Genomic DNA, 24263 nt, shown 5'->3' on the forward strand with positions numbered 1-24263 from the left:
TGATTTCAGATTTTTTTTTTGATATAAAAAAAGGCAAAAACAACATAATGTAAATAACCCGTGTGCTGAAAGTGTCTGAGCACTGGCTGCGGCGGGTGGCGGAGGGGGTGGGTGTGGCTCTAGGCCTCCCTCGGACCCTCAGACGCTCTGACTCCAAGCTTCCAGTGAGAAAGCCAGGGGGGTGGGTGCCTTCCAGCCGTCGGCCGTCCTCACGGCTCGTTATCCTCAAACTCGAGCGTCCATACCACTTAGTGTTAGCGTTCGCATCTTTCCTCAGCGCGGTCAGGCATCCCTCCTCCCCCCATCCCCTCTTAACACACCAGGTGCCCCCTGCGAGCCGGCACCGCGCTGCGTGCCGGGGACACGGAAATACGAGTCTCCCGGGTCGGGGGGGCCTCCGGGGCCTCCGGCTTTCCCGACGGGACGGTGCGTTCTTTGAGGGCGCCCACCTAGTTCTCCACTCGGAACCGTAGAAGCACAGAGCTTTAGAGTCAGAGGGGCCTCGGAAGCCATGCCCACACCAGCCCGCCCTCTCCCTCCCACGGCCCACTGCAGAGCACTGGCCTGCGTACGCCTCTCGCCAAGCTCTGCTGCCGGAACTTTCCGGGCCCGTTTGACCTGCGGGCCCCGTTCAAGTCACAGTTCAGCCCCCACGGGGCAGGTGGGGTTGCTACCCCCATCTCACCGAAGAGGAACCAGAGGCGTGGAAAGGTCAGGGGTCAGCAGGGAAGCAGACAGGGGGGCTTCCGGCCCCTCTCCATCGCTGTCCCGCTCTGCGGCTGTGGGCGCAGAGGAAGGGGTTTAAACGTCGGGGGACAGGGCGAGGACGCCGGCTCGGTGATTTCTCACCCCGTGACCGGTTTAAGCCGCTGCTATGCCCTCGCTTTACTTTCTTTGCCTCCCTTAACCCGCCGACGATGTGAAAATTTAGGTCTTTCCCAATGTTTTCCCAACACGGGCCACGGAACCCAGAATCAGCTCCAGGGGAGGGAGCTCAGCGTGTGGTTCACGGTCGCCTCACGGGCCGAGGGCCGTGGGGTTCTGGGCACCTCCCGTGTCCGTGCTGACGGCAGGGCACCGCTCTGTGTCCCCTTGGCCGCGACCATGGATGTTTCTGGGAGACAGGAGGCTGTTCCCAAGGCAACCCCGCCGACAAGGGCCACAGATGCGGGAGAGCGGGCAGCTGCTGACTGCAGCCCCAGAGCCGACGGCAGTGGGAGCGGAGCAGGTGGGCGCGCTCTCGGGGCGGTGACACTCTCGGGGCGGGGGGGGGCACAGGGCGGGCGCCTCGGGGCGCAGCCGGCGTGGGCCCAGGCCGTGCGGGCTCCAGCCACCTTGGCTCCCCGCTGATCCGCACTCCGTGCACCTTGCTTTCCGGGGAGTCCACGCTGGGCTTCGGCTGCCCAGCCGCCCCGTGTAGGATCTGTCTCCACGACTTAAAACGCTTAGCAAGGTGACAATGTTTGAATTCGGTTTAACAAGGAATTAGTGACCCGCCATCTGGGGTCACTGCTGTGGCTGACCGGCTCCAGGTCCGAGGAGCAGGTGGCCCTCAGCCTGCGCTCCTGTCCCGTTCCTGGGCCAGGTGTCAAGTGCCTCGACACCCAGTCCAAGGTCAGCCACAAACTAGCCGAACCGTGTGCCCCCTGTGGGCCCTGTGTCCCTCCTTCCTCGCAAAACGAAGGAGTCCTAACTCTCGGAGTGTCCCCCAAGCCCCGGCACTGCCTGGTCCTTGCGGGTCTGCCGGGACACCAGCGTTACTTAAAAAGCGATTTTAGGAATAATGAGGCCATGGAAGACACTTTTAAAACCATGCTACCCCTTTAATTTGCTTAATTAGTTAATTAAAATTCAAAAGCCTCATCTTCTGAGAAATCACAGTTGGGCACTTCCTGCAAGCCGCTCTGGGCCACGCCGCACCTGGCCAGCCTGCTTCTTGGGCACGCATGCAGAGCGGGGTCGCGTCCCCCGGGCCCCAGGCAGAGCCGGCACGCCCGTGGTTCGCAGAGTTGAAAGGTGACCGCCACCGTGGGTGGCCCGGCTCCTCCCGCCGCCCTGGGAGGGCGTTTGCTTTCATCTCGCCACTGGCTCGCGCGGCGGCGGCTGGCAGAGGCCTCTGACACAGCTGTCCCACGCGGAAAACAAAGCAGCTGAAAAGCCGCCCTCCCACGCTACGTGCAGAGAGCTTGCCAGTAGTTGAAACGAATCCTCCTCCGGGCCTTTCAATAAGCACACTTTGGGGGGTGGTTGCAAGAAGGAAAGAGAAACTCGTAACACTCAGGACGAGCCAGCCTCGTGGCCCCCACAGCACGGACGTGCCTCCGTTTCCCGGGGACCGTGACGATTCGTGGTCTCCAGGTGGGCGGAAAAGGTGCCGAGTGCTGGTGGGAAGGGGCGTCTTTAAAACACACGCCGTCTTCCAAGGCCCCCGTCCACTCTCAGCCCCCCGAAGAACGGGGGTGTCGGCGTCACGTTCGAGCAGCGTTTGGGTTTTCAACTGCAACGGATACCGGCTGGGCAAGAATGACAAGTGCGCAGACTCTGTCTTCAACAGTTTCTGAAACCCCCTCCTCGTTGAACGGTCACGTCACCGGCCCCCTTTGCACCCCGACAGTCTGGGCAATAGCCACTAACTCCTCCTGGAGACACGGCCGGGAGGAGGGGCGCCCAGAGCAGAGCTGGCGCGGCGTGGGTCTCAGGCACCCCTGCAGAGCTCGCCAACACCCCCCCCCCCCCCCCCCGCCACGCGCCCGTCAGTGTGACGGCGTCAGCGGTCTGCGACTCCTGTGTTGGAACGTCCCGCCCCCTTCCCGGGCTCCTGCACGGTTTCTCCCTGTCCCGAGACCCGCCCTGAATCCAAAGGCCAAGTGTCCGAGTTCACACTCGGCGTCTCAGCTTTGATGGAAGCCGGGCGGCAGGCGGGCCGGCGGCCGGTCCGCGCGGAGCTGGCGGGGCCGAGAAGGAGGCGAGACGAGAACCACGCGGCCCTCGGGGCACGGGCGCGGAGCAGGTGGTGTACCCTCCAGCGGCGCATGAGCGGCCTCCCCTGGAGACGTGCCCAGGCCTCAGGTCTTCTCCGTGTTTCTCTCTTAGGTCCCACGGGGACGACCCGAGAACGAAAGCGAGAGACGCGAAGAGACGCCGGCAATGCTGCCCAGCCAGCCCGACGACCCTGAAAGGTAATGCGACACCCCCTTGCGGGCCCGCGTGCGCCCCGACAGCCATGTCCTCATGGGGGTACCCCGTTCTCCAACCGAGGCGGTGCGTCTGTAGGGTGGAGGAGGACAACCCCGACAGACAGGGCCGCAGGGAGAAGAGGAGAGAGCTGGGGGCGCCTTTTGGGACCCCAGGCCTGTTGGGACCCCGGGAGCACGCTCTGTCGTGGCTGCCGCTGCTGTCCGCGGGGCAGGGGGCAGGGGTCAGGGCGGGCCACGGGGGTTATGGGGTTTCAAGGTGCTCGCTGATTTCCCTGCATGAGTTCGGCCCTCCAGGTCACTTACCTTGAACAGCACAGCTCCCTCCCAGGGAGCAGCTCTGTGTCGCTCTCATACAGTGATGAGGTGGCTGTCTTCTCCCCTGACTCATCTACTCAGGTGCACAGGGAGAGATGCACTGAGTCCTTCATAAAAAAAAACCCTTCCTCCGGCACCTTCCACATCCTGTCAGTGTTCTGTGGCTTTTCTCAAGCCCTCCTCTGTGGCGGATACCGGCCAGCGTACCCGTCTCAGCTGCGGATGCTCGTTGAAACACGAGAAAAACACGCACAGAGACAACCAGGTCCTGTGGGGGAACAGGGACAGAAGGGCCACTCCTCACGTGGGGAGCACGCTGTGTCCATCCCCAAGCAGATGTTTATTGAGAAAACAGACTTAGTTTGTGGATTCACAGTCTGGCAGAAAAGATCAAAAGCAGTAGGTGACTTACAAAGGTGCAGACAGAACTCCCGCTGTGATTCTGGGCAAGGGCTGGGGCTTTAACATATGGCTCCAAGGGCTAGTTTTGGTTTCCTGTCTGTGCTTTTAAATTCCAAGTTAATAACACCCTCTAGCAAACAGATCTCACAGGATCTTGCATATTCTATGTCCCAGGCCTGATCACCCCGGGGGTACGACGTTTCTGGTCTGGGCTGTCCCCGCATGCCTGAGAAGGGCAGGAGACAGAGGCAGCCAGGAGACTTGGATTTCTCACATCCAAGAACAAGGACTCAGGCTTTGACAAAGCCGAGGGGGCAGGGGTCGATGTCCATCACCCCTTCATTTCCACAGCCCCGAGTCTCTTCCCAGAAGCCTCCATGTGATCCTGCCTGTCTTAGGCAATTCCGTCCATGGGAAATCTTACCCGTCATTGGCTAACTGATCGAGCTTAGGAGGTTTCGGCACAGAACAGGCAGCGTTCACACCAGGGAAATAAGTTTTTCTCCTTCAGTGGCTCCTGGTCCGGAGGTCTCTCACTCAGCCTAAGTCACGGGGGGTTACAGCTTCCTGAGGCCAGGCAGGGCGGCCCCCAACACTCCTCTTTCGCTGACCCCCTGAGCTATCTCATCGACTTCTTCTTCGTCACCTCTTATGTGGGAGACTTGGTCCTGGCTGCCGGCAGGGGTGACTCGGGCGTGCACCCGTGTCCTAGCCGCTTGCCGCTGGGGCGCCTGCCCGGAGCGAGTGCCGTGTTGCTGCGTGTTCGGCCTCATCCGAGAGGCACCGATACACCGCGCCGGGAGGTCAGGGACAGCGAGGTTCCTGGCGTGAGCAGAAGGAGGTGCAAGAAGGAGGGGCTGTGTGGCCTCATGGCTGGCACACAGAAAATGGGGGGACGGACGGAGAAAGAGGAGGGAAGAGCACTCCAGGCTGAGGCGGGGCGTGAAGGGAAGGTGGGGTTCGAGCGGGGAGCTGAGCGCGGCTCCGCTGGGCCCCCGCGTCGGGCACGTGATGCGAGCGCCCCTGGAGGGGGAGGCGGCAGAGCCGCGACCTCTCTCTGTGGGCCAGTGTCTCTCTGTCCGTGAGGACGACACCTCTTTCACGTGAGAGACAGGTCAGAGAAATAAGGTTGTTCGGCCAGTACTTGTCAAGCTAGGGTTCTCATCACCTGTGGGTCTGGGGACATGCTCTCAGTCAGGGCTCTTGGTCTGCGAAAAGTCTCTTTGCTAAAAGCGCCCCTAGGTACTTCCCAATGTGAGAACCGTGACCGTGCACGATTCAGCATTCAGAGGTCCGGACAGAGAGGGTTTAAAACCGGCGTGTGGGAAGACCCGACGCTGGCCCCCGTGCCTCCGGACCAGCCATGCTCCGTACCGGCAGCAAGCAACTTGGCCTTCAATGTAGGCACGCGGTGTTCACCACGCACCGGTCTGCCCCGTCCTGCGGCTGTGCTGAGTGAGCCTGGCCTCCTCGACAAGACTTTACCTCCCCAGGGAGAGCATTCGGCACGCCGCTGTGAGGCCGCCTCAACAGTGGGCGATAATGGGTCTGCAGCAAGCTCCGACCTGTTTCCTCTAAGATTCTAGAAAACGTGACGAGATGTAAACACCTCGCACAGGAGCAGCCTGAAGGCGGTGGAAGCAGCGGGGACAACACACCGTGTGGAACGGTGTCTAGGAAACACTGTATCCCGTTTTCCTTCAGTGGCAGAGGTCTGTCCCGGGCAAGTGTTACCGGATGAGAAAAGAAGGAAGAGAAGGGAAGGGAAGAAAGGGAGGGCAGGGAAGGGAGGCAGGAAGGCAAAGCCGCTCTAGGTTCTGCAGGGATGAGGCCTGTTGTGTTCACCTAGTGCTGTCAGGGTCGTCGCACCAAGCTCCTTTTCAAAGTAAAAGTAAAGGAGCAGAGGAAGCCACGCTGACCCCAGAGGGGGATTACCAAAGTAAACACGGTGTTTTACGGGCTCTCCAGTCCCCGTTACGAGACTCTCAAAGCCTGTTGTTTTAAAAGCAGCCCCACTCAACACATTACGACCCCGGGGTCCCCCGTGCTGGGACACTCTTCTATCGCCGGCTCGCATTTCCAGGCGTCCAAAGCAGACGTCTTCCTGTGCTAACACGTCTCTTAAGAAATGTACTGTTCCATGAATGATGTGTTCAGAAAGCCGTAATGATAACCTCACAAGGAAAACCGTGATGATGTATTGCAGCCCGAAGTGGAGGCAGTCCCGGAAGAATAGAATGAGCGTGGAATTCTCGTGAACGCGCCTCTGACCTGGCACCAAGCTCGCCCAGGCTAACCCGAGGCACCGAGCGTGAACAGACACAGCCTCAGCTCTGCGCTGCCATGTGGGAGCCGCCCCCTGGTCTCCCGTGCACGCAAGGAGCGCCTCGTCTTCCCGCACTCAAAGCACTCTGCTGTCTTCATGCCAAACACTGGTGTTCTTCAGGAAAATTAAACAATAGCTTTTTTCCCCCCCATGTGAATAGCACAGCTGCTCCAGATGTGCTGTTTAGCAGCCAAACACCTGCTGGCCATTAAACGCCCCTTAAAGCTCCGTTTTTGGCTCATAAAGGGAAGAGAAGGGGGGGCTGTTTACGGGGTGCCCGGCAGATGTTTTTGCTGGAAAAGACTGTGGAGGTGGCCGGCGAAAGCTGAGATCATGAAAAGATGACCTCTTTCGTGATATCATCAGCATTTTTACGGTTCTTTTGGCCTCTTCACGTTTCACCGCCTTCTCGCCTGACCCTACATTAAGCTCTGCCGGAAAGGCAGAAAGAAGGGCGCTTACGGAGGTTGCTGTCCACGCCGCAGAGCAGCTCACGGTGGTGTTCGCTTCCGTAGAAACAGGAGGATTTCCGTCCACTCGTACTGGCCTGTCGGGCGGGAGAAAAACGGATTTTGAAGTGATGAGTAAGGACTCGTAATGATTTCCAGCATAGTGGAGATCCCAGTTTTCCCCTCACGCATCGTATTAACCTTTAGCCAGGCTTTCAATTAGTTTCCATATTAAAGTTCATGAGACACATTTGTCAGTTTTCCAGAAATTACAGTTCTTCAAACTAAGACACATCCAAGTCGTCTTGGTTTCTGCAACAATCTGATGAAGTCTGTTCTCTTCCTGAAATAAGGAGCGAGCGACTCCTCCCTGTGCCTGCGTGCTCCGTGTCGGATAACGTTAACGCTTACGGAGGGGCGCACTCAGAGGTTTACGACGGGGGCCTTGGGGAAACTGGGGTTTCCAGCCAGGCTCTATCTATCACCCACCTTGGGAAAAGGCCCCTCCCCGAGGACAAGGCCCCGGAGACGGACGCACGGACTTCCTGTCTTCTGAGGCCCGTCCTGCACAGAGCACCCCAGAAGGCATCTGCAGGACCCTTGCAGCAATCACGTACAAAGCTCCTACTATGTGCCGGACAGTGTTAGGAGAGATGCCGTTGGAGAGAATACTCAAGGGCCGGCTGGCCCTGCCTCCCGGGATGAAATCTTACGGATCTGGAGCCCAGACCGGGAGCCTCCGTCTCCATGGCAATGTCTTTGATGGCGGTCCCGGCAGAGGCAGCACTGCCGCGGGGCCTGCAGGCGGCACCCAGCCTGGCTCTGCGGAAGGCTTCCGAGGCTCAGCGCAAGGCCGGTCCTCCGACGCGGTGACTAAACACCCGGAGCCCTCCTCCGCGGCCGTGCAGTCCACACCCGGGGCTGGACCTGGCCACGGTTCGGAGCCCGTGCAAGTGAGGGCAGGTGCTGCATTCGCAAAGTTCGGTTTCCAGGGCAGCGTGGAAAGAAACCCACACCTCCCTTCCTGCCGCTTGGACCGGCGGTCACGTGCATACCGTAGGCGAAGAAATGGGGGAAAAGGAAGGGGGTCTGGTTTGGGAAATTCATTTCGGTTTGGGATTGGGTCTTTCTCTTTTATGTATTCGTATAAACCGAACATTTAAATTTAATCCCCTCAGCAAATTGATTTCTTCCATGTCTGGTAGCTTCTGCTTCGAATGCCATGTCTGTTTCTGTTGCAAGGTAGGGTCACTCCGGAACGGGGGCAGGCCACGTTCAGAACTTGTTGGAAATGCATTTGTGGTCCTCATTTCCCCCCTCATCTCGCTTGCTCATTTCTATATCGATGCAGCGTTCTGGCCGACACGTCATAGTCTGAATGCACCGCTCTGTTGGGTAGGGGCGTGATTACTGCGTTTACCCAGGAACCCCCTTTCCACGGCACCTGGGCTGCAGGGCCGCTCTCTCTGGGCCACACCTAGGAACTGCTTCCCTGTGGGGACGTCTGCTCTGCAAACCCGGTCTGTTCCTGGTTCTCATCACGTGGTTTCTGGCATTCTCTTCCCGGCACCAGATCGGGGCTCTCGGTCGTTGCAGAAAATACCAGCACGTTAAACTAAAAATTGTTTTAAAATTCAACGCGTTGGGGTGATTTCCCTTTAGATTATGTTTTCGCTGTATTCCGTACCATGCTGCGCTTTATTTTGGAACACAAGCGGGAAGGGGTGTGTGAATCATGGCAACGGAACTTAGACCCTCTGGGCTGTCAGTGTGACGAAGACCGAACCTGACACGTGGGGTGCTGGTACTCGTCAGACTGACAGTTGTTTGCTATGTTATCCAGCGTGCAAAGTCTTTTCCAGACAGGCCTCTCAGCCGGGAGTCGGCTCCAGGCTACAGGGAAGAGCCAAGGGCGTCCTTGGTGATTCCCAGTCGCTCCTGTCCCCTCGGCTGGGGGGCTGGCCGCTCTCCGCCGTGTCCACCAGGGGAGGGTGAGCGGAGGCCGGTCCGGCCTGCGAGGCGGCGGCTCTGCTCCAGTGCTGCGAGCAGCGCCTCTCCGATCGCTGTGGTTTGGCTCCGACCCCCGAGGGGCAGGGCAGAACTTAACCCTCGTTGACCCCTGTTGGCCTGTGGAGAAGCGGGTTCCGTTGTTCGCCGCTCGGCCTGCAGCGGCCGACCCAGCGACGGCTGTGGGTGAGGACTCACCGTGTGCGGCGGCGGCTTTCCGTCACCTTCCGGAGTGGAGTTCACAAGGGCCGTCCGCTCCAGGCTCTCTGTTCCTTCCGGGCGCAGTGCTGCGTGGGCTCATGTGACCGTCACTTACACTCACGGTGACGTCTGTCCTCCGACGCCACGTCGTGAGTGGCTCTTCTACACCAACCCTCCAGCACCAGCAGGCTGGCTCCCTGGCCGTTCAGTGCACAGTGTCTGCACCAGCTGCCTGCAGTCCGCACAGAGCCCACGGGTGAGGGGCTCAGTCCCACGAGGCTGCCCCCCGGAACCAGGGGCCACCTGCACCTCTGACCGACCAGTTATAAATTCGAGGGCCTCATAAACCCTCCGTGGGTTTGCTCTTTTGCTGGAGTAACTCAACAGAACCCCCAAACAGTTTACCCACATTGTGCGTTTATTATTGATGGGAAGGACAGAACTCAGGAACAGCCGGATGGAAGCCATGTACAGGATAAGGGATGGCGTGGACAGGGGCTGGGCACGGCAGCCTGCAGCTGTCCAGGGTCCCACCCTAGGCCACCTCATTAGCATACACATAGGCGTGGTCATAGATACCCCTGGGGCATAACCAGACGCTCCCACCGCTCGGGGGACCCCGGGAGGGCTCAGAAGCTCTGCCAAGACCAAGGGACCCAGGGGAGAGCCTGTTACTGTTACTCCACAGTCAGGCTGTGGCCCCGGCCCGCTCTGCCCACCCCTCTGGGTGGCCCGCTGGGCCCCAAATCCGCCGGCTCGTTGGGAGGTTTCCCCTGACGGACGCCTTCGCTGTCTGAGCACACGACGCCACCGGATTCACGGAGTCTTGTGGAGTGAGAGTTACAGAAACAGCGCACCCACCTAGGGTCTGCTGCTCGATGTTCTGACTTTGAACCATGATAAACCATGTGTGGGTGCATCCTGGCTCCTACCAGACTGGGGCAGATGAGGCTGTAACGGAATTTTCTTTGGTTTTCCGCGGACTGGCTGGCTTCTCTGTGGGATCTAGAAGTCCTTGCCGGCTTTCCACGTCTGAGTTGCTTCTCCGTTCCAGTACATCATCGATCATTGCTTTTTTCCCCCCACCGATCTTGAGCCTGTTTCTCTCTGCACTGGTGAATAATTTCTGAACACGTGGGGTCCCTTCCCCTGTTCTCCCCAGTGGTTAGGAGTCAGCCACATGACAGAGGCGCAGCGGACGACCAGACAGAACAGAAAACCCCAGACCACACTTGGGGGGCCCGCGCACCCCACACACGCGCGTTTCCAGGGTGCCCACTGTCCCCCGCCCCCGACCACCTCCGCCGGCCCGAGTGCTCTGCCCTTCAGAGTCAGCACTTCTGTTTATGTCTATTTTGGGTCACAACGTCCAGGGGCAACCCCCATCAACACAAAATTAGACGGCTCTGTGCTCTCGGGGGCTTAGCACAAGACAAAGCCCAGGGTACGCCGAGTCTCACATTTCAGCATCTCTAAGTAAATGCGTGTTTTAAAGTCAGCGCGTTAAGAAGGAGTCAGTGAGGAAATGCCTCTGACCTTCATGGGTAATGTGTAGCGTGTCTTTAAGAACTGAGTCGATTGTCACCATGTGGAACTTACCTGTGAATCGGGCCACGGCCACACCCCCTCGCCACGTCAAGGTGAGTGGAGTTTGGCTGCAGGCTGTGCCCTGTCGTCCGACCCCACCTGCCGTGCTTTGTGCTTTTGCTGCAAGGCCTATACCTGCTCCAATAGCTAGCCCAGCGGGGGAGGGAAAAGACACCCATAGGGAAACTCAGTCAAGATCAGAGCCAGCAGTGAAAGACGAGGACAAACCATTGAACCAGGACCGTCCCTGGTGACGAGGAAACCTCAGACTAGAGCAACAATGGAACGCTCATTGTCAGCAGTGATGTTGATACATCCAGAGCTGACGTGAGTTGTAGGAAATTAAGAATTCTTACACGTGGCTACTAGAGATGGGAATCGCTGTCACCTACTTGGAAAACAATCTAGAAGCATTATTGAGAGTCGAGACAGTCACATCTTTTGACTTCACAGTCTAATTTTGGTACATCTGTTCTCCGTAAATAAAGTGCCAGCATGTGAGAATACATCTAGACAAATATTTCTACATTATTATTGATTAGAGTGACCTTAAAAATAAAAAATAATTAGAAAAAAACTTGATATTCCATCATAGGAAAATGATTAAATGAATTTAGTCCACCCACAATTTTCAAATATTATTTGGCCATTAAAAATCATTGGCCAGAGCTGTGTGTCTGAGCCTAGAAGAATGTTTAGAGAAGTACAAATTAAACAACAGCAGAGCAATATATACTATATTTTTATTTTTTAAAAAAGGAAGAAAAGAAACATATATAACATCTATACTTACATTTGTATGAGCATAGAGAAAATTATGAAATACTGGTGTTAATACTAATTATCACAGCAAGGGAGAATTAAGGAAAGAACGAAAATATCCTTAGCTTTTTCTTTTATCTTCCCTGATGTCTGCTTGCTAACACGGGCATACTTCCGCGGTATAAAAATACCCAATAAAGAAAACAATAATGTAGTCTATTGACTGGAAAAAATACATAGCCCAGTGCTTTGATAAATACATAATAAGTTTATACGTCACGTCAGGGGAGGTAGATTTTTAGATCAATTCTCAGAAGAAGTGGGAGCATTTACAGTGAACTGCGATTTCGACACTGAGCTGATCTAGGGTCGGCCTTCAAGGTCAAGGTACACGTGGGGAAAGGAGGTCCTTGCGCGCACGGCCGGGTGGCAGGGTCTCGGCGCCTGGTGTCCGGCGCTCGGCCACCACCCAGACGCACGGCGGCGCTCGTCCCTGGGCCTAGAGTGAGCTAAGTGCTAGCGCAGATCACAGCTGGTTAGCGGCGGGGGCTCGTGCAGAACCCAGACCTCCCGGTGCTGGTCCCGGGCGGTTCCCCTGAGGACACAGGGTGGGGGGAGTGGCGTGGGGACAGATGCATCCCCCGAAGCCAGGATAGGAGCATCTGGAAAAGTTCCGCAAACCACCCAGCGGCTCTCAATGTACCTGAGGCAAAAATCCTCAGCTCACAGGGAAGAGCCATGATTGCTTCCTCTTAAAAAGCCTATTATTATTTTTGTTTTGTTTTGTGTTCTTTTGCTTTTGTGTTTTGTTTTCTGAAGCGTACAAAGTAACGCTCAGAAACTAATCTCAAACACACGAGACTCAGAACAATGCCCAGCAGCCAGCTGTGCCCCCTGGAGCCGCTGCTGCCCGGGGCTGGCGGGCGACCCCGTGTGGGGCGGGCCTGCAGTTCCCGCGGTGAGCCCGCCTGCGGTCCCTCCCAGCTCTCTGGACAGAGCAGCCCCCCGGTTGCTCCCTCTCGTGGGACGTTTGATGAGCACGTTTTCTGGACTTTCCCCACACCCCGAAACTCCCTCTCTGCCCCCGCCCCCCCAGGCTGGTCAGCAGCACCCATTGATGCGGCTTTGGGTCCGTCCACAAACCACAGCGCTCCTGCAGCCGCCGGACTCCCCCTTGACCTTCCGCTCCCACACCCCAGCACGCATTTCCACTGTGGCTGACAGCCGGAGCCTCTTACCAAAAAGTGGCCTTTGCTCTCGGTCCCACCTGGCTGATCCGAAGACGCAGCCTCACATCCCGACACGTCCCTGCCGGGCCGAGTCCCACCTCAGATCCCTCGTGCCCCGGCCCGGTTTTTGGAGAGCCTGACCCAGGCCTTGGAGGGGCCAGCTGGGCGGGGGTGCACACACCTGCTGGCCGAGGAGCAGGGCAGAGCTCTCTGAGGGAACGGGAGAGACAGCAGAGTCTGCGCAGGAGAGGGCCGCCCCGCCGCCGGTGCCCGGGCCACGCAGTGGGTGTCAGGCCCGGGTGAGCCCACGGCTCCCTGCGCCGGAGACGCCAGGGGGCCCCCGCGAGGCCCCCAGCCAGAGCTCCGGGGGAAGACGAAACAGCGCCCCCCTGGCGGGCGGAAAACCCCGCAGCCCGACGCGTTCCACCCGAGTACAGTTTTGAGAAACCGGGTCTAAACAAAGACGGCTGGCGGCCCTGCTCGAAGGTTTTGAGAAATCTTGGACTCAAGCCCAGGGCCCGCTTCTGGGGCCCCCTCGGGCGCGGCTGGTGCCACGTGTTGGGGGAGACCAGAGCACCAGGAAGTCCCCTTTAGCAGGTGTGACCGTTCCAAGTGGCCCCAAGCTCTCAACGTCGTGACAGCAGCAATGCCCCGGGCCACCCAAGTGTTGGCAGGTAAGAGTTCGCCTGTGATGGTTTCTGAGACAGGACACGGTCGCCCGGGCTCCCCTGGCCCCTGCAGTGCCCCTGTGCCATTGCGAAAGGGGCTCCTGGGTGTGTCTGGCCCACGGGACAGCTGCTGGCTCGGCGGCTGGAGAATGCCGTCGCCCAGCCTCCCCCGGCGTCCTGGGTCCGCTCAGGCGGCCCCCGGCAGGCAGCTCAGGCGGCCGCCCGGACAAGTCCCTGCTCTGCGGTCACCTCCGCAAGGTGAGGCTTCCTCAGCGTCCTTCCTCATCTGAGGGTGTCCCAGGGACGCGTCCCCTCGGGGACACGGTGGTTGGGGCCGACGCGATCTCTTCTGTGGGACTTTCCTGTCCGGCCGATGGGGCACGGCCAGGTCCGGGGCCACCTGGGAGGTGAGAGCCGGTTCAGTCACACGGTCACCTCCTGCTCCCAGCCTGTCCTGGGCTGAAGTCTTTAACCAGTGGCTCCTGGGAACCTCTCCCTCCTCCGGTCCTGGCGCCACCCGCAGGCGGGCGGGCGGGAGTCCTTGCTCCTCCGCCCACTCCCCAGCGACGGGACTGGCCAGACGCTCTGGTTACAGCCCCGCCGGCTGCGCCCCTTTCAGAGGGAAGTTGCTGCCCAGTCACAGGGCGCCCTCCTGATGCGTCTTTCCATTCCATGCCGCGCAGACAGACGCGCAGACACTCTCCTCGGGCCTTCCCGGCCTCGGGCCACCAGCGCGTCCCGGCCGCCTTTTCTCCGGGTTTTCTCTTCCCGGGCCCACTTCTCCCGGTCAGACTGCCCGTGTCTGCTCCCCACCCTCGCCGGGGCTCCCCGCTGGCCCCGCCGTCATGCTTCATTTTTAAAACTTAAGCACCTCAGAGCCATCCCTGCCATTTACGACAGGTAAAGCGCGGGGGTCCCAGGGCAGACCAGAGTCACGTGCGAGGGGAGGGGCTGTTCTCGTGTCGCAGTCCACGGCTGTGTGGGCGCGGCCTCTGCCCCTGCTCGGGTTTTCCACGCAAACACGCTCAACGTTCACTTACTCCGAGACAGGCAGTCTCCTCGGTCAGGGTGGGGGCCCCTCGCCGGCCCTCCTGAGCCCTGTGTGTTAATGAACTTGACAGCAGGTTCACGCTTGGTTTGCTGGGAGGCCGGCTGGAGTCCCAGGTGTTCGTATGAACCCCGAGTGTCAGCGCAGGGACCTCTGTTTTCTCTCTCGTTCGCTGACACCGTGCACCCACGCCCGCGGCCTCTGACACAGGCTCGGTCTTCGAGAAGCGCCTGCTGAGTGTTAGGTACAGTCTGGTCACTCTTTGTTTGGCCTTTCCACCTCCGCGGCGCTGGGAGGGTGGGTTCAAACCCAGCCTGGGAAGCCTTGTCCTAGCGGAAGGGTTAGCCGCCGTACCAGGGGGGTGCGTTTTGGGTTCTGTTTCCTGCACACACAGTTCCTTCCAGCGAAGGTTACTTGTCAGCCTATTCCTATAAGCTGGTGTGTTTTCTTTACCGTTCACTCCTTTGGGTTTGGCCTTTTGGTTTAAAAGGGCTTTTTGAATGTTCTTGTCATGGTTCCCTTTTTCTTTCCTGCAAATTCATAAGAAAGCCAAAATGCAATCTTCCCTAGACCAGACCTCCGAGAGAAACCACATCATTACACTCACCTGGCACTAGGTCTATTGTCCACACACCTTCGTTCTTTTCTGGGATCTGTTGTTAGAAACATAACAAAACGTTTTCATGTTTACTCGTCATTTATGATTGCCGTTGCCTGCAGCCGTGGGGAGGGTGTTGTGGGCGCACAGGTGCGTCGGAGCCGGGGTTGTCCCGGAGAAACACCTCCTTCCACAGTGCCAGTCGCTTCCACGTGGTGACTCAGTACCATGACGTCACCGTGCTCACTGACAAGGTCCCTGACTTTCTTGCACGGCTCTTCCTATGCGTTAAAATAACGTTAGCAGCCGCTCTTTGTCTTTCGTGGTAGCTGGCTGACCTCGAGGACGATTCCTGAAGTCTCTCCCCAGTCCCTTCAGAATTCCTGGAGGAACCCCGTTCTCTTGGCTTATCTTCCCGGCGAGGCTTAGCACCTGCCCTGTGTGCCCTTGAGCTTGGACTTCGGGGCTAAGGAAGACCCAAGATCTTTAACAGTGAAGCTGAAAACCGAGTGCCTTGCTTGTGAACAGCCGCTGCTTGTCCTTGTGAGCCCCCCTTTTTAACGCTGCCCGGGACCCCCCCCACATTCCGGCCTGTCTTCGGGGGACTCAGACACGCAGTGTTTCGTTGAAGTTCACGCAGCCTCCTGCTTGAGCCCGGGCTGTTCGTGCCTGCGCGTGAATGCTTCTGAATGACTCCTCTCCTCTGCACGGCTGCTCTCTGCGCCGAAGGGAGGCTTTTAATGCTCTGACGGCACATTCATCAGAAAGAGCGAAATACACAACTTTGGGTGTGCGCCCTTAATCCCAGTTGACAGAAATACAAACGTGTCTACAAGGGAAATGGGATAAATCTACTATGACTTCATTCTGCGTTTTCTTCTGTAAAGCAGTATTGTTATAAACGTCACTGTAAAAATCTTTGTTTTGGAGGATTAAAATACTCGTTATCCCTGCTGGCTGATTCAGCAGTTGTTGAGGTTTGTGTGCGTAGGGCAGGTGCCAAGCCTCGCCGGGAAGAGAAGCCAAGAGAGAACGGGGTTCCTCCAGGAATTCTGAAGGGAGTGGGGAGAGACTTCAGGAATCGTCCTCGAGGTCAGTCAGCTACCAGGAAAGAGACAGAGGGGCGACTAACGTTATTTTAACGAATAGGAAGAATCGTGGAAGGAAGTCAGGGACTTCACCGGAGAACAGGGTGATGTCACGAGATTTGATTTGAGTGCATGTCTTTTAAAGCAGTTATTCACCTTTTTTTTTCTTCTTCAAAACGCATGACTTTCCCCTGGGTATTTTATAACTCCATTTCTCTAAAAATAAGTCTGGGCGATTCTGTGGTTTTCCCATGCTCACCGGCGCGCTGAGTTGAGCTGCACCACGGTCTCCGTGGCAGCCGACCACACTCGTGGCGTCCTGCACGAGGCCTGGTTTTAGCTCCCGGGGACCCGGCAGAGTGCACGGCCTTTGCTCTCCTTACTGTTTTTTTGGCACCGCGCTCCTTATGGAGTGAAGAGCTGTTTGTTACTCACATCTACCGCTGCCGGAATCACCGGTTGACCTCTTCTAACTCTTCCCCTCTGGCAATCTGCACTGGACCGACCCCCGCTCCACGGAGGGCGATGGCGGAGGCCCACGGGGGGTAGGTGGCTGCGTCTCCGTGAGCCTGTTTCCCGGCTCCTGCCCCGAGAGGGCCCCCGGGGACTGAAGGGGACGAGGCACAGGCAGCGTGCAGGGCGCGGCCCTCTCTGCGGCCAGGGGGACGGGAGTGTGCAGGTCTCAGCCAGCGCCCGCTGAGCGTCGGGGGGTGTCGTCTGGTCGGTAGATGCCACGGTTGCCCGTCGCCCTGCCAGCACCGGTAAGAGCAGCGTCACCTCACCCACCCGCCAGCCCCTCCCCACTCCAGGAGGCTCCCCCCCCCCCCCCCCCGCCCGATGGAGATCCTTCTTTCTCGGTTTGGTCTCAGAAATGCCGATTCTAGGGGAGGTCAGCTTCTGGTGCCAAGACTCTAATGTACTCGACTTCAGGAATTCCTCTTCTGGTCGTTGTACAGTTTCATGCATGCAAATTCCAGAGCTGTTTTCTTGTCAATCCCGTGAAGACGGGGGGAGAATAGAAACAATTCTGCAGGAAATAACTTCCGCTTTTCCAGTTTCCCACGTAATCAGGACCCTTGCTTCTTCCCACCTGCATTCAACGGTTGGCATTTTATTTTATTTTTTTTAAAGATTTTATGTATTTATTTTTAGAGAGGGAAGGGAGAGAGAAAGAGAGAGAGAGAGAAACATCAATGTGCAGTTGCTAGGGACCTGGCCTGCAACCCAGGCATGTGCCCTGACTGGGAATCGAAACTGCGATGCCTGGTTCGCAGCCCGCGCTCAATCCACTGAGCTACGCCAGCTAGGGCCTAATTTCCTTTTTAATGGCTGGCATTTTAAAAGGAACAAAAGCAGTCGGTGTTGTTTTCCTTTCCACTGAGGGATAAACGATCCATCCTCCAGGGTCAGAAACAGACAATATCTATACAGGTTTTATCTCATAACTTCGGTAAATAAAAATAACACCGTGATACAATCCGTTGTGAATCCCTTCGATGTTTTCTGATGTCCAAGGTCATTGCATTGTGTAAAAAAAAAAAGTAATGAATGAAAAAAAATCCTATTTTATGCACATTTCTTTCTTCTGGAATCTTATCCAAAATCATGAGGACACAGGCTTGGTTGATTCTGAAAGTCAGTGGGCCAACCACAAAAATGTTTTAAAGAAATATTCATTGAATTAAATGAGGAAAAAAGTCTTTCTGGGTTTTATATTTTCTTCCGTTGTACATGACTCCCGGCAGTCACCCGCACTCCCGAAGGCAGGCTCCATAACCTGAGAATTTCCACAGGGGCCGCGTGTTCACCCCACGAAGTCCACCGGGAGGCGAAGGGCCAGCTGCCACAGAGCAGAAGTGAGGCACCGAGGTGCAGGGATTTTGTTTAGTTTGTGGGACTTCTTTTCCCCCCATGTGGGCTTTAAATCTTATTCAGGGAACAGTTCCTCCTGTTCTCTGGGATCCTCGGCCTGGAACGGACCCTCGGAGTAATCTGATCCACACAAACGCTCTTCCCCCACGGTCTTCTAGGGAAGCAGGACGAAACGCTTCGTCATCCACGCTTCCTTCGGACCCGCCCGAACCCCATGCCTCTCAGAGAAGATTTATGGTCTCGCGCCTCCGTTTCTGCAACCCCATCAAGTGCGGATTTCATTTTTATGACACAATGGCTGCATTGAGCATAGGGCAGTTTAAGTGTTAGATCCGATTTTATTTTTAGGACTTAACGTGTATGTAAGTCCTTTTAAAATTTTAAAATAATTTCAAACTTCCCCCAAATGTCTGAGAAGTATACAAAGATATGTTTTTTTCCTGAGCCATTCAGAAATAAGCCAGCCCCGGCTGAGGTAGTTAGTGTGCACTTTCTACGACCAAAAGCACTCTCCCGTGTAACCACAAGATAACCATCTACTGGGGGAAAAGTCTTTTCTTTTACTCGCTTGGGTTCCGTGTCGGGGGCTTGCTAGTTTAACTGGCCAAGACTGGTTCACCGGAGGAAGGGAATACGCAGTTATTAATATGTTCACGTGCACGGGAGTTCACAGAGAAGAAATGAAACTCAGAGGAGCAGTTATCCACCCTCCCTCACGAAAGAGAGACGGCGTGGGCCTCGAGAGGTGGGCAAGTGCCCAGAAGTGGCCGGGAAGCACGGGGGCAAGGTGACGGGGGAGGGGACACCTAGCGCGGGTCCTGTGAGCAGACTCGTCTCGGTGGCGAGAGTCTCTCCGCTCATCCTGGCACCGGGTGGGGGGCGTGGGGTGGGGCGGAGCGGATGCCACTTCCTTCCTCAAAGGGAAACGGATGTCACGCTTGTACGGGTGTCAGAGGAGGGCAGAGGACGGCTTCTTCCTGTATTTGTCGATTCTTGATTGCCTTCAGCTCAGAGATGATTCTTAATTCTCATGTCCGTGTGGCATGCCTGGGGGTGGCGTACCTGGTTCCCCTCAGATCAAAACCGGCCGGTGCATGTGAGCACCGTGTCACCCACCACCTGACCCTCAGACCCACTCAGGGCCCTCCCCCGGGGTCCTCCTTCGTCCATCCTGGAGGAACAGGGTCCCGTTCAGGGGCACAGCGTGCCTTCCGTCTCCGTGGTGCTGGCCTCTGTCCGTCCGGAGCAGCTCTCTGGTCTGGGCCTGACGCACGTGGCCGGAGAGTCAGCAGAATGTCTCTCAACTTGCTTTTGTAGAATGTTTCCTCGTAATTGGATTCAGACGATGCGTTTTGTTTTTGGCAGAAGTGCCGCAGGTGCGAAGCTATGTTTTTTTTGGTCTGTTTTCTCAATACACATCTTATTAGATGGCCAGTTTGGATCTTTCTCACTGCAGGCGACTTTCGTTGTATCATTTCGTTAAGGTGGTGTCTGGCAAGATTCTCCAATGTGAAGTCGTTCTTTAGCATTTCCTTTGGTATTCAGTAACTATTGGGGAGATTATGTAAATGTCTCTTCCTCATCAAATTTCAGCCACTAGTTTGAGCACCCATTGACATTTCTTATTTAAATTATTACAGTGATGGCAGCAAGACAGTGACGTGTCATACCCATCATTTCTTCTTTATTTGTTGTTGGGCATTCCCGTGTGAAGAAAAGATGTCTCCTGTTCCTGTTTTCATTTATTTCAAAATGTTTGATAAGTACACATGAATGAGTTCTTGTTTTGTTTAATGAGGTGGAGTACATTTCTTTTATCACTACTTGTTTCGATGCTGAACATGTCCCAGTTTAACAAGTTCTTTGAGTGCTCCCTAATTTCTGGGACAAAAAGATTTGCTAGGCTCATCCGTGTCAGACCCATGTGACCCCCCCACCCCCACACACACACAGAAAGAGAATGAGTATGAGCCGTCGCACTCTCGAGCAAACTCAGCTCGCCCTGCAGAAAGACAGCCGTGCGGTGTGAGTCTAGCATGCACAGAAATGTTAAATAATTACAAAGTAAAAAAAACCCATGAAAACGCAGCTTTTATTAAAAGTTTTAAAGTAAAGAAAACAGAAAACGAGCGACAATGAATACACATGGGTACATCACGCCTTTGTGTCTCTCCCCGGAACTCCGAATTCAAAATGAAAACCTTTGCCCAGACCGTCAACTTGGCAGAGCGGTTTCTGCCCGAACTGGGTGGACAGCGCCCTCTAGAGGCGTCCTGCCATCCTGCAGTATTTCCAGCGGGGAAACGACCTCACTCAATTGCTACAGGTCTTGAGAAACAGTTTCCATTAAACACGCAGGGTTAGTCGCTTTCATTTGGTCAATTAAAGGAAGCTACCGAAGGTGCCGCGGGATTGTGGTTCTGTCACAGGAGTATACCAGGCCTGGCTTACCTCTTCGCTTCCTTGACACAAACTCATCTATGAACATAACCACGAATGTCCCTGTTGAAATGCTTATGTCCAAGAACACTACCGGGGGGAGAAATTCTTTTCCCGGGCGGTGTATTCACGGCTCACCAGGTCTGCATGCCCCACACTGCAGCCTTCTCTCTGAGGAGTGTATCCTTTTCTCCACCCGTCCCAGCGGCTGGCTGAGGCTCGCAGGAGAAACGCATATGGACTCAAGTGTCCTGGGACACGGGGACCTTCCTACGGAAGGGAAGACCTCCCCAGCTGCCGAAACTAGGTTGAGCAAAGAGAGCTTTTGTGGGGAAAGTAAAACGTGTGGGAGGCTGACGGAAGACAAAGACTTTTGTAACGAGGGCTGGGCGCGCAGAGTTCCCTCGGTGGTAACTTCTCGCCCTGAATGACGAGAACGTCCCGTTTCTCCTCGTACTGAAGGGGCGTCGTTTGCACGGGGGTTTCATCTTTCGGGAGGAGAAAGGGCAGGGGTTTAGAGCCCTTTTCTTGTGTCTGCTGTTTTGCAAGTGCCTTTAGCTCAAAATCGTCCCTATGCGGAAGCGGCATATTTGCAGGAGGCGTGTTCTGCCACCCATCAACAGTGACAGCAAAACACATAATTCCCCGTGCTCGTGGCACTAGTCTAACTTCACTCTCCTCCAGACGACCCTCAGGAAATCAGTAAGGGAATACTGACGCCGAGAGTGATGGTGCAAAAGTATCGACCGGGTCGGTGATACACACATTAGTGTACATGTCGAGGTTTCCTTGACTTAAAAATAAAATAACAAAAACGCCCGCTTGGCCCATAAAGCTGTCCTGCAGGTTCCTCCTGTGTCCCGTCAGAGGTGCGCTGGTGTCCCTTCCACTCTGCGATGAGGGGCGGGGCGGGGGTGGGGAGCAGTGTCTGCAGGACTTCGTTTCTCTTTACCAGCGTCTCCTTGAACTTGCAGGACCAGCCCACGTGTGAGATCCAACAGGATGTCCTTTTTCTCTGGATGCAAAGAGAGCTGGTTCGCTCTCTCTGCACAACGGTGCTCGATACTTGCCTCGGGGTGAGGTTTTAGCCTTATTAAGTTCCTGGGCACGTTGCCCTGACTGTGGGTGTGATTGCGGGCACCGGACAGGACTCGGCTCTGAAACACCTCCTCACCCTGCAGCTGCTGCCTGAGCCTCGGTGGCTGGTGGCAGAGAGGTGTGTCCCCTGGTGACAATGCTCACGGCTGGGCTGTGCACCCCTGCCAGCGCCTCTTCCCTGAGGCAGGTGTGCTGAGAGGAGGAGGGAAGAATGATGCAGGTGCCCCAGAGCGGAGTCCCCATGGGAGCGGACAGGAGCCGCCTCCGCCTGACTCCCTAACTAATGCTTCCCCCGTGCCAGCACCGCCTGCTGCCCTGTTCCCTCCGATCTGCTTGTCCTCGACTCTGTGCTCTTGTCCAGCCTTTAATGCCTCCCCCCACCTGGGAGGCTCTGGGTTGGCGAGGACAAGCGAGCTAGCCCTGTGCCCGCCGCTTTCGGCACATGGGGGACGCATGCACAGGAGCACGCAGGTTGCTATGGAAATGTGCATGGGAACATCTGTGCAGCGTGGGGGTCAGTTTCCCCCCCACAGTGCAGGCGGGGCTGTGGGCCGGTTAACGTTTAGCTGGGCAGAAGGCCCAGGTGTGCACGTCTCAGAATAGCTTCTGCCCACACAAGGCGTGTTCACGGACGTGGTGTCCTGTCTCCCTCCATGTGTCGCTCTGCCTCTGGGACCCAGAGTGAGCGCTGTGCCCTGCAGAGCGGTTCCAACGCGGAGGCTGGCCGGGCTCAGCGGGACAGCTGGGCCGGGAGCGGCTCCCGGAAGCTTCTCTCGCTGCTCTCGCAGGGCTGCTCTGGTCTTGGGGTTCTCCCGGGCACTGTCACGGAGGTCTGGTGGGACCACGGGGTGTCAGTTCCGGGACCTGCCCTGTCACAGACGCCGAGTGGGAACCAGCAGAGGTCCGGCTGCGGATGCAACTGAGGGCAGCAGCAGGTCCGTAGGGATGAGACGTGTCCCCCTTCCTCCGGGCTTTGGTTCCAGACATGCGAAGGCCAATTTAGACACAAGTTATCAAACCGCATAGCCTTGGGTTAAACTCTGAAAGTATGCGTTCTTGCCCAGGGCCCCCGAACTCTCTGAGCCAGCACTCCCTGTCCTACTGTGTTGGGCCGCTGCACCATTAAATTTTCTGTTTATTAAAAGAATCAAGACACCGTGGCTTGTTCCTCTAAAACACGTGCATGCAGAGTGATTTCTCCGCCGGGGACTTCACTTCTACCCCGAATAGCCCGGAGCGTGCTCAGAGCACCAACCACAGCAATGAGAAGTAACGCCCGCCCGTCCCTGCTCGGTGGAAGTCCTTTCGAGCACACTGTCACTCACAGTGACCGCAGGTTCCAGTTCCTGGCCTGGGGACGTCTGGAAACAGTTCCCTTCTCAAGGAACCTGCGATCGCTTTCTCCTGGTCTTCTACTTGAACATGTGCTTTGTTCTCCAGACTCTCCCCTAATGCGTCTTGGCTCAGGGCGTAAGATCAAAGCCGTGTGTGGGACCCTGGCCTCGGTGGGGAGGAACTGTGGACGTCCGAGGTGGGCCGGGCCGCAGAGGTGGAAGACCACCAGTGTCCCAGGTTCTCGCCCCGGCTCTGCCCTCTCACAGTCCCCTCTGGGCCTCATTTCTGTCTTCCAAACGCAGCAGACGGAGTGGATCATCTTCAGTTGCTTCCAGCGTTGTGGTTCTGCATTTTGTCTTTCGAGCGTAATTGCTTCTCCAGGAATGTGTACAGCTTGCCAACGCTAATGAGGCAGCCAGAGCAGGTAACCACAAAAACCGAGTCTGGGGGGCTGGGCTGCTCTCGCAGCGTGAGCCATTCCCAGCAGCGGAAAACCCAACGGTCTTCAAGTGCAGACATCCTGTGGGGTCAGCGTATGATGCATGTGACCTTCAGACAAATAGGAAGTGAACCTGTGTCCACAGCGTTAACTCAGCTCATTTTTCAGCGAGGCATCCAGAGAGATGAGAAGGCTGGTTTGAAGGGCACCTGCCGAGCTGGGCACTTGCAGGCGACTGACTGAGGAACGGCAGAATGGGGCGTCAGAGCGTACACAGAGGTTGTTGATACCCCGCAAGGCGGCAGACAATAACCGTTGAGAATTTTTTTTTAACCAGAGAAGCATCTACAGATTAGCAATCTCTAGGCTCCAATCAAATACTAGCATTTCGATAATCCTTGGGTGAGCTATTAAACCATGACCTTCCCGGACAAGCTGAATCCTTTGCTTCGTCGGGTAATATTTCAGAGGCTTCTACGTGGGAGACTCCTGAACATGTAATAAGAGTCTGAGGGACTCAGATCATCCTGCCCCCCACCCCCCTCTCCTCCTGGTCTCTCGGGACCCCTGGGGTCACTGGGCAGACCTTGATTTCCAGATGGAAGTCTAAGGAAAACCAGGACGCACATCGCATGCAACTTAGGGGAACAATTTTTGTCACGTTGGCGTAACCAACGCTCCCATTTGCAATATCCACCTCATGTTAACCTCGTCTCCGTTGCCTCTCTGTGCTGATCTGTTCTGGCGAGTGGAGGGCAGGAAGGACGGATGGTCGCAGAGGAGGGTTATGTCCGCGGGAGTCAGAGTGAGCAGCGAATCAGCCGAGGGCCCGGTGGCGGGGGTCTGTCGGACTCCCGAGGTGGCTGCCGGCCTCACCGCGGAGCATGCTTAGCCTACCAGAGCTGCCCCTGTGATTCTCTGTCCATGCACACTTTAGTAAGGGGGCCCCCAGACGTGAGATTCTAGTAGTAGTGTTGGGTTCAAAGGGCCGTTTCTGGATTATCATAGTCCATGGGGAAAAAAAAAAAAAAAAGAAGTGTACTCTTAGACAAAGTAAGCTGTGATGAGAAGTGGGTTTAAAGAATCCACTCGTGACAATAGCCTTAGTTAGTGACTTTAGCTGTGGGGGCAGGTCAAGAACTTGATAAAAACTGAACACCCTTTCTTTAGGAAAAGCCAGGGAGCATAGATGGCACACATCAT

The 24263-nt window shown here is 56.3% G+C and overlaps 1 protein-coding gene across 4 annotated transcripts in view; it reads left to right on the forward strand.

The window, feature by feature from the left end:
• TNIP3 (TNFAIP3 interacting protein 3) overlaps positions 1–24263 on the forward strand; it is an 80244-nt gene that overhangs the window by 22765 nt on the left and 33216 nt on the right. For 3 of the 4 annotated variants that reach the window (XM_045831297.1, XM_045831296.1, XM_045831298.1), the window contains exon 2: positions 3094–3179. In XM_045831297.1, coding sequence (XP_045687253.1) covers positions 3148–3179 — 32 coding nt within the window. In that variant the 5' untranslated portion in view covers positions 3094–3147. Of the gene's footprint in view, positions 1–3093; positions 3180–13044; positions 13150–24263 lie in introns of those variants that run through there. The other variant, XM_045831300.1, reaches the window with a different exon arrangement.

The sequence above is a fragment of the Phyllostomus hastatus genome, unplaced genomic scaffold (genome assembly GCF_019186645.2).
Source record: "Phyllostomus hastatus isolate PE091 unplaced genomic scaffold, TTU_PhHast_1.1 phas_contig_159, whole genome shotgun sequence".
Lineage (NCBI taxonomy): Eukaryota > Metazoa > Chordata > Mammalia > Chiroptera > Phyllostomidae > Phyllostomus > Phyllostomus hastatus.